The following is an 8,890-nucleotide window of genomic DNA, read 5'->3' as shown; positions in this document are numbered from 1 at the left end:
GTTTTTTCATCCTCGACCTTGTATACACCATGTGATAGGGGCTTTTACGCACACATAGCGTGTAATATTCCACTATATATTTCACGGGTCAAGTAAAATCACTCTAATAATAATAATAATAATAATAATAATAATAATAATAATAATAATAATAATAATAATAATAATAAAATAATAATAATAATAATAATAATAATAATAATAATGATAATAATAATATAAGCTTAAGTAATATATTGTACAAAAATACATTGTACATACTTCCCATGCAGTAACCGTGGCCGGTGTCCAGTGTTTCAAGTTAAAAGAACACGTTGTAAACATTATCATAAACCAGTTAAGTTAAAAACTAGTCAAGTGTAAGGAAATTAAGCAGTTATTTCGAAATTATCCGGAATTTTTCTCATGCATTATGTCTGTAACGTTACAATGATAACATTTACGAAGAGCATACTTACATTGAACTGGAAAGAAAAGCACTTGTACAAAGTGGATCACAAAGTCACGAATAGGTTACCGGTATTTATATTGTGAGAGAACTTTTACCAACGATCCTTGGAAGAAGAAGTTGTCTTCTTATATTAGCGAAAAGAAATGGAAATTGTGTCCGTTTGGTCTCATTCCTCTGGGAACTAACCTCCTCCCCCCTCCCTAACAAGACCCTATTTGTTCCTTTAATATAAATACGAATATTGACTTCACAGCCTTCTTTTAAACTTCTTTGAAACTAAAAAAAAATTAACTAAACCTAAGGTGAAGTTTAGTGGTCAAAAAATGACGAAAAGCAGTTAATAACTAAAGATGTAAAACTTTATATAGCAGGCGTTGCTTTCTACACCCCTCCTGGGGATTTGTTGTCTGCCATTTGAGTATTCCCAATCTTCACTCGGATTCTAATATGGCCGCTGATCGAAGAACCAATCAGAGATTGCATTAGCCGATTGCACATGGTCAATGCGATCGAAGATGGGGAATGTTCTTGCTTCTTCTCCGACGAATTCCTCGTCTTCTGTCGATGTATCCTCGATGCCTCCTCCCCCACCTCTCACAGCACCTCCTCCGGTAGAAGAAAAAAAGCAATCGTCTGAGAAAAAGAACTCAGGAAACAATCCTGGGACGTACGATGACTTACACAAAGCATGCAAGGGTAGGTTTCGTGACTGAGGAATGCGAATATTCAGCCGGCTTTTGTCGTGTATTTCATTTGTTTGTGCGTATTGTGGTAGATAAGGATGCGATTTACAAACGCAACTTAAAAAACTGTTCAAGTTTTGGAAAATCTCGCTGCGATTTTGCTTTGGCTACAAGTTGTACGTGCGAGAATCTGTACTTCTCATGGATATTCTGAGGCGTCTCTATATTGCGGGCTCAGCTTCACGTGGCTGATTAATAAGGATTATTATTTTCCATCGTGATTGAATTCTCATTGACAAATTATTACATACCATGGCATACTATTAAATTACCACAAACTTATTGCATAATTTAGTTATGAAATACTTAGGTCAGCTTTTTTCGTGGTGACATAAAGTCATCAAAAAGCTGAAATGTTCCCTGGACTTTTTTGACAGAATCAGGGCTCATGTACGATTGAAACTGATGCAATGAAATCCCCCACCTCCCTCTGGGTGTGGATGGTAAAACAGCCTAACATGAATGTTTTAGTATAATTACTACTAATTACTAATTTGAAAAATATCCATTTTCTTTAAAACAATTTCATTTCTTTGTCTGTCACCTTGACAAAATAGCTTGTGAGCCATTTTGAAGAAACTGCTTAGGTGATTATCGTGTAATGATCACCTCAAGTGCAACCAATCCGCATGGAGATGTTTTAATAATCGCTTATGTAATTATACTAAAGACAGATTTTCACTTGTGCAGTATGTAGAAAATGTGAATGGTGTGAAGAAGCGTGGGTTTTGTGTTTGGAAAAATAAACTACATAATTACCATGACCCGTTTCCATTGGGTATTGGCATGTGGGGGTACCAAGCTTATTTTGGAGTTTATTTTGTTTGTAGAGGTCTTTCCTCAGCCATTTGAGGGGTGTAAACTTGTCATCAATAAAGGCCTTAGCAATCATTTTCAAGTCAGTCATACTCTGCAGCTTAGTGGAACTGGACCAGGGGCCTACCACTTTGGAGCTACTTATGTGGGAAACAAGCAGACTGGGCCAAATGAGGTAGGATCGTTTGCCTATTAGGAAATTTTACTCTTCTATTCAAAGAAGTCAAATCAACACATATCAAATCATAGACTGGGTTTTGAGGAGAGAAGAAAGCCGGACGGAGTACCCAGGGTTTTCAATAAGAGCTGGCAGACGGCAAATTTTGCCGTCTATTGCCGGTAAACTCACGGCCTACTTTTCCGTGGAAGTTACCCCAAATTTTACAAATAACGTGGAGAAACATTTACACAGAACACAAACCTTGGATCTGGAAAGTTTTGCACATGAAAAACAAGACGTCTGAATTCTGAGTAGTTTTGGCGGCATTTCCTGTTTCCCTGTCCATGTCAAAGATCGGGCACACACGTTTTTGAGGCAGGGTGGTCCAGCAGTCTAAGCTGTCTGATTTGGTAACTAATTCAAAGCTTGACAAGACGACATACGCAAAAGGTCTTTTCGGTCATGACAGATAAAATACATTGCACGCAGCTGTACAAAATGCAAAAAAGGGGGTATGTCACTATATTTTAGCATCTTGCCATCAAATGAATTTTTAGAGTATAAAACCACCAACTTCAACTTGCATTTGACACCATGTCTGGGAATTGAACTTGGGCCCATCCCTGCGCCGCTAACCCATCCTATGCAAAATATTGTTGTAGAGCTGAAGTTCTGATCTGGTTCACATAAAAGTTACTAAGCAATGGCCATACATGGCCAGACAAGGTTTGTTAGAGTGGGATTTTACTGCACGAATGAGGTGGCTTATGGGAGCTTTAATTTTGTCTTTATTTTAGTGGTCATTTTACTCTAGAGATTTAACTACTTGTACATATACAAGACAGTTTGAAGCTACCATAATTCTTTCTTGTTTCTTAATCCTGTTTGTTAACACAAAGGGAAACCTTTTATTACTTTTCTAGGCATTTCCTGTCTTGCTTGGAGACATAGATACCAATGGTAGTCTTAATGCACAAATTATTCACCAGTTTACAGATCGTATTAGAGGAAAAGCAATTATTCAGGTAAAGTCCATGTTGTAGACATGATGTTTATGGTCTGATTTGAAGAGAATAACATCCCATTAATATAGACTGAGATGTTAGCATAAACACTGTAATTGCCCTTTTTGGATTTTTTATTTGATGAAATTTTAACTAAAATTTCAAGCATAATACAAGGGTTTCATTAAGGTTCAAATTGTGAGAGGAGAAGATTAACATAGAAGAAAAACAAGCTATGCCTTATTTGTATCCTTCATAATAGGGAATTTAGCAAACACAATGGCTATGGCAACAAAAACATTACGAAATATAACTGAGCGTTATTGCAAGTATTTTGTGATTATTCCGTCTTGTTCACCTTGTACGATACAGGCGAACTATCGTGTAACTGGATGGGTACGAAAGGTTTTAAAGTCAAAACAGAAAAAGAATGGTTCACTGTTATATGCTCCCGTTGTCATCAAAGCCTAAAATTTGGTGATTTCACGTTGTTGTTTTGTGGAGTACAGCAAAGAAATGCACAGAAAGTTGTGCTGCATGTGCAGCACAAGTATTTTCCTTTTTTAACCAATAATATTCTTGCTTTGTGGCATTGCCGTAGCCGTAGCTGTCGTCTTTGCTTAAACCCCGTAATATGAAGAATTCTTAAGAGGAGTGTTTAACCGCTTTTTGAAGCTAGCTCATGCACGGGACATTTTATCAATGACCTGATGGGCTGTTTCATGCATGAAGTATTGATGAGGCTTTGAACAGTCAGTTGCAACTCAAGATACGTTTGTTTACAAAGTTTGTCTATGGAAAAGATAAACAGAAACTCCACTTATATTTCAATTGGGCCAGGTAATTCAGACACAACTGCAACCCTTTTCTGCCCGAGGGGACCCCCATTGACAAGCAAAATCGTCTGGCATTATGCAGAGTAAAATCTATAAGTGTCACTCTTGGGCACGCAAAGGGTTAAAATGGTCTCTTGTCATCAAGATCTGTTCACTTTATGTGTAATAAAATAATGAGGACAGTTTTCCTTTCTTTTTGCCGTAGACTCAAAAATCAGTATGGGTTCTTGTCCAAAGCGATGCTGAATACCGAGGCAATGACTTCACGGCCAGTCTTACCACTGCAAATATAGATATTGTCAACAACTCTGGCATAGTTGTGGCTCATTATCTTCAACGAATGGCGCCTCGTGTCGACATAGGAGGAGAATTGCTTTACCAATATGGAACCCAAGAAGCAGCCATGATGTCCCTTGCTGGTCGTTACACAGCGGATCGGTGGATCGCATCAGCGAGTGTGGGCCAATCTGGGTGGCATCTAAGTTACTGGCATAAAGGAAATGAAAATGTTAAAGTTGGTGTAGAGTATGAATACAACACAAGAATTCGCGATAGTTCAGTCAGTGCCGGATACCAGATAGAGGTACCAAAATCAAATATCACCTTTCGGGGAATGCTGGATACTAATTGGACAGTTGCCGCTGTTATGGAAAAGAGACTTCCCCCCTTACCTTTTACATTTGTATTAAGTGGAATGGTTAATCATGCAAAGAGTCAATCACGGTTTGGCTTTGGACTAAATATCGGCTAACCACCATTTGGGGCTACATTTTTAAAGAAAAGGTGTTGTAATAAATTGAGTACCATCGTGAGGATTCAACATGATGTGCAAGAATCATTGTTGTACAAGAACAAGCCCTTAGGAGCTACAAAGATTATAGCTTCTGTACTATTAGCTTTTGCCAGTGTAAATTCTGAGTTTTAAAATGATAATTACACATGTAGGCTTGGTGTAAGCCTTTTTTTTTCGTTTGATTAATTAATTGAAATTTCCTGGGATTTAAGGATTTTGACCAAAAGTTTGCATTGCTCCGTAAACTTAAGATCATTAAATGTAAGAATAGCCCAAATCAGCTTACTCAATGTGGTACCCAATTCAAACCCTTTGGGAATAAAACGTTTCGTTTCAGGTATTTCGATGTCTCTTAAATGTGAATGCTACACAAAGAATCTTGTAACCCCAGGAGATTTGAATTGGGTACAAAATTGAGTTAGCCGATTTGGTCTATTAGAGTTGCTTTCATCAAAAGGTCCTTTTGGCCTTTTGCAATGCTTTTGGAATCAAAACTTTACCCAACTTTCAACCTTTCTGCACGGATATCCTCCATCACGGTCGTCCAGAACTTTGGACGAAAGTTAAACTCTAAACCAGTTTAAAACCCGCATGCGCGACAGAACATAGAGGAGAGCCGTGCCGAGGTTTGCTCAACTCGTTTCCAAGGTCTCTTCGTCGATTAGGACAATGGAGACCCTGGGAACGAGGTTGAGGTTTGCTTTCCTTTTCGGGAAAGAAGCCTCTGCCAACCAGGGTGTCTAGTCGTTCTAGCGATAGAGCGCTAATTGGGGACACTGTAAACTGAAATTAACAATGAAAGCAATGAAAGCAAGTCAAATGTTGGTTTTTGAGGAGAGGGTAAACTGGAGAAGCCAGTGAAAACCTCTCGGTGCAGAGTAGAGAACCAACAAACTCAACCCACATATGACGCCGAGTCCCGGAATCGAAGCTGGGCCATATTGGTGGGAGGCGAGAGCTCTCACCACTGCTCTCTTCTACGAGGCCAAACTATGCATTTTTTTAATTAAAGCTCAGGGTAATTTCAGAGTTAAATGTTGGGGATTCGGGTGCTCTACCATTTTTCGTCATGAATGAAACAGCGTTTTCGATAACAGAATGAACGAAATGGGAAAAATAGAACAACATAACTTAATAGCACCAGAGATCAGTGAGGATGCAAATAGTGCCACAAGGAAGGTCAAGGCCGTTTCTTTCCGATTATCGTTCTTCTACGAGGCCAAACTATGCACTTTTTTATTAATGCTCAAAACTTCACATTACGTAACATTTTAAACAAAACAAGTCCTGAAGAGGTGGTATTTTTTCAATGGTGATTCGGGGATTCTCGGAAAAAATCCGACTTCTCCTTTGCAGGAGTCGAGCCTAAGAACGTCCGATTGCTAGTTCGGGTGCTCTACCAAAGAGCTGTAGGAGGCCATTATCACAACTGTCGCGCTATACTTTAGTCTTGGAATGAAATTTTCGGAGGCGTGTCTCGCTATATTGTTATGAAGACGAGTGGATGACGAATGTGAACCCCCGTCACTGAAATGAAAGGATGTATTTTTTCCGATGGTGACTCGAAGATGCTCGAAAAGGCCGAGTGCTCCTTTGCGGGAGTCGAACGTACGATTACTTGTTCGGGAGCTCTACCACTGAACTATAGTTAGCGACGACGAAGACGGTGATTCGGGGCTACTCGGAAAAAATCCGAGTGCTCCTTTGCAAGAGTCGAATCTACGACCTTCCGATTACTAGTTCGGATGCTCTACCACTGAACTATAGGAAGCAACGAATAAGACGCTGACTCGGGGCTACTCGGAAAAATCCGAGTGCTCCTTTGCAGTAGTCGAACCTACGACCTTCCGATTACTAGTTCGGATGCTCTACCACTGAACTATAGGAAGCGACGAAGAAGTTAAGACGGTGACTCGGGGTTACTCGGAAAAATCCGAGTGCTCCTTTGCAGGAGTCGAACCTGCGACCCTCCGTTTACTATTTCGGATGCTCTACCACTGAGCAGCTATTCTCGGTTTTCACATGACGTCACGACCGCCATGTTGGTGCCCAAAACAAAGAAAAGGCGGCCATGTTGGTGCCCCGACCAAATCCTCCGGGAATTTAACTCTATTATTATGCAAACGCTTCCTTTTGTTTTCGTTGAAAAACATGGCTGTTGATCACGTGAGTGAAAACCAGCAATAGGAGACTCGTTGGAGCTTGGACATTAAACTCGGCTCTACTGCTAGAACTGAAATTCTCGAAACGGTGCAATCTCGCTATGGCAAAGAATGGCCGAGACGGAAATTGTTAACAAGTCCTTTAAAATGTGATTCAAATCAAAGAACTCAATTGACGAGTCACCAAACTCCTGCGATTCTGCCACAATAGAGTGTTTTCACGTGACGTCTCGGCGGCCGTGTTGGTGTCCCTAAACAAAGGAACGGCGGCCATGTTTGTGTCCCCAACTAACCCTCTGGGAATCGAGCTCTATTATCATAGAAAAACAAAGGTGGAAAAACAAGGTTACTGATCACGTGAATGGGCAACGACGATACCACACAGCAATAATATTATTGGTTAAAAGGAGAAAAGTAATCGTGCTGCACGTGCTGCACGCATTTTAACACATAGCTATAGTTTGGCGGTACTCTGCGTAACCACGACTTGAAATCACCCAATTTTAACTTTCATTCTCTATTTACTTTGAAACGACTCGCACCAATTTGTTTTATGGATACTTCGCCCACATTGTGCATAATTAACAACATATAGGTTCACTCAATTGGGACATAGTGCGAACACCTAGATGTTGTTAATGGGGACATAGGTTTGTGAACCTAGATGTCGTTAACCCTTCAAGGCCCGAGGGACCCCACTTTGAGAAGTGAAATCATCTGGCGTTAGAATAAAATCTATAAGTCTTATCAGGGTTTTCGTTTGAAGTCGGAGGCCGGACGTTTCATCACATTCCATGTCCGGTACTTTGATGCCAATCTTTGAGGGGTTTGTTTTATTGTTTTATTGCATTTTTTTTACTTTCTCTTTAAAGAGAATTTGAGTGAACTCCAGCCTTGCCTGAGAAACTGATTCATGGGTTCCAGAAACACTGGAAACAGCGTTTCTGAGTGTTCAATTTTAGTAAATTTCCTGGGGGGCATGCAGACCTAGGTATGTAGCTAATTTCCTGGGGGGCATGCAGACCTAGGTAGCTTGCGCCTTCGGCGCTCGCAAATGCAAGGCGCCTTGTAAAAATGTCACGTCCGATGCTTTCAGAAATATGTCCGCTACTTTACAAAACTGTGGAAAACCCCGTTATGAGTGGCCACTGGGAGTTAAAGGGTTAACCTAACCTTGAGTGAAAATAAACGAATGAAAGGGATAGTTTCTGAAACGGAGTCGGAGTTTTTCTGTCAAAAACTGTATCATTAGAGAGATTTAGTTCGTATCACGTTTACGTGAAACACGAACGGCAAAAGTGATCACGTGACATGATTTTGCCGGCTGCCGCTTGCCGTTTCTACGTGAAAGTAGGCATTTTCACGTTTGCCGTATACATGACGTGAAAATTCCTTTTCGTTTTCTTCTACATAAGAATTTGTTTGCGGGAAAAAAGTACCCAGAAACCATTTTCCGACAAAACAGCTTCATCGAAACTCTCAAAATTTGACGGCTAAGGATTTTCTTTTTATATAGTGTATTTTTCTGCAAGCAATGTTTAAAAAGACTCCCAGTTTTGTTTTTGCTTTTTTAGTAACTAATTACGTACTCGAGTTGCCGTGGGTCACGAAGCCAAGTTTATTTTACGTGAAACGTGACATGGCAAGCCGAAGTTTGCCGTTTATGCTAAATTTCTCTAACATATGAATAAGGGATCGGTGGAGCTTAATAGGGAGTTAAAGCAATGACGACGCCTATGGCAACGATAGAGCGGTTTTCAATTGAGTGTCGAAAGTAATTAGCGAATTGCTTTGGTTTTGCATTTACTTCACTCAGTGATTGGTTCAAAGTTCTCGCGCCATTTTTTCAACCAATCAGAAGTGAAACCAAAACCAATTGTGGCTCGCGCGTGCACATTTTCCCGCGCTTTGTGTTGGCTACGTGT

General features: G+C 40.2%; 2 protein-coding genes across 2 annotated transcripts in view; one reads left to right on the top strand and one right to left on the bottom strand.

The window, feature by feature from the left end:
* The window catches only part of LOC137982122 (zinc finger protein ZPR1-like), a 17,342-nt gene extending 16,715 nt beyond the window's left edge, over nt 1–627 (bottom strand). Inside the window, exon 1 of the mRNA XM_068829181.1 lies at nt 459–627. The gene's annotated coding sequence lies outside the window, so the exon portion shown is untranslated. The remainder of the gene's footprint in view (nt 1–458) is intronic.
* Nucleotides 628–923: 296 nt separating this feature from the next.
* On the top strand, nt 924–4,977 carry LOC137982408 (mitochondrial import receptor subunit TOM40 homolog). The gene is made up of 4 exons (XM_068829527.1): nt 924–1,147; nt 2,025–2,185; nt 3,094–3,195; nt 4,216–4,977. The coding sequence occupies exons 1-4, from the start codon at nt 955–957 to the stop codon at nt 4,759–4,761; spliced, it is 1,002 nt and encodes a 333-aa protein (XP_068685628.1). The 5' UTR covers nt 924–954; the 3' UTR covers nt 4,762–4,977.
* The last annotated feature ends 3,913 nt before the right edge of the window (nt 4,978–8,890 follow it).

Source organism: Montipora foliosa, chromosome 13 (genome assembly GCF_036669935.1).
Source record: "Montipora foliosa isolate CH-2021 chromosome 13, ASM3666993v2, whole genome shotgun sequence".
NCBI lineage: Eukaryota > Metazoa > Cnidaria > Anthozoa > Scleractinia > Acroporidae > Montipora > Montipora foliosa.
Note: the sequence above shows the minus strand (reverse complement) of the source record. Positions and strands in the feature narration are given on the sequence as shown.

What these genes read in the sequence shown, in the direction of transcription:
- LOC137982408 (XM_068829527.1), top strand. Translation starts at nt 955, where the DNA reads ATGCGATCGAAGATGGGGAATGTTCTTGCTTCTTCTCCGACGAATTCC. An exon ending in CTTACACAAAGCATGCAAGG is followed by an intron (nt 1,148 to 2,024) that starts GTAGGTTTCGTG and finishes TTTTGTTTGTAG; the next exon opens with AGGTCTTTCCTCAGCCATTT. An exon ending in AGCAGACTGGGCCAAATGAG is followed by an intron (nt 2,186 to 3,093) that starts GTAGGATCGTTT and finishes TTACTTTTCTAG; the next exon opens with GCATTTCCTGTCTTGCTTGG.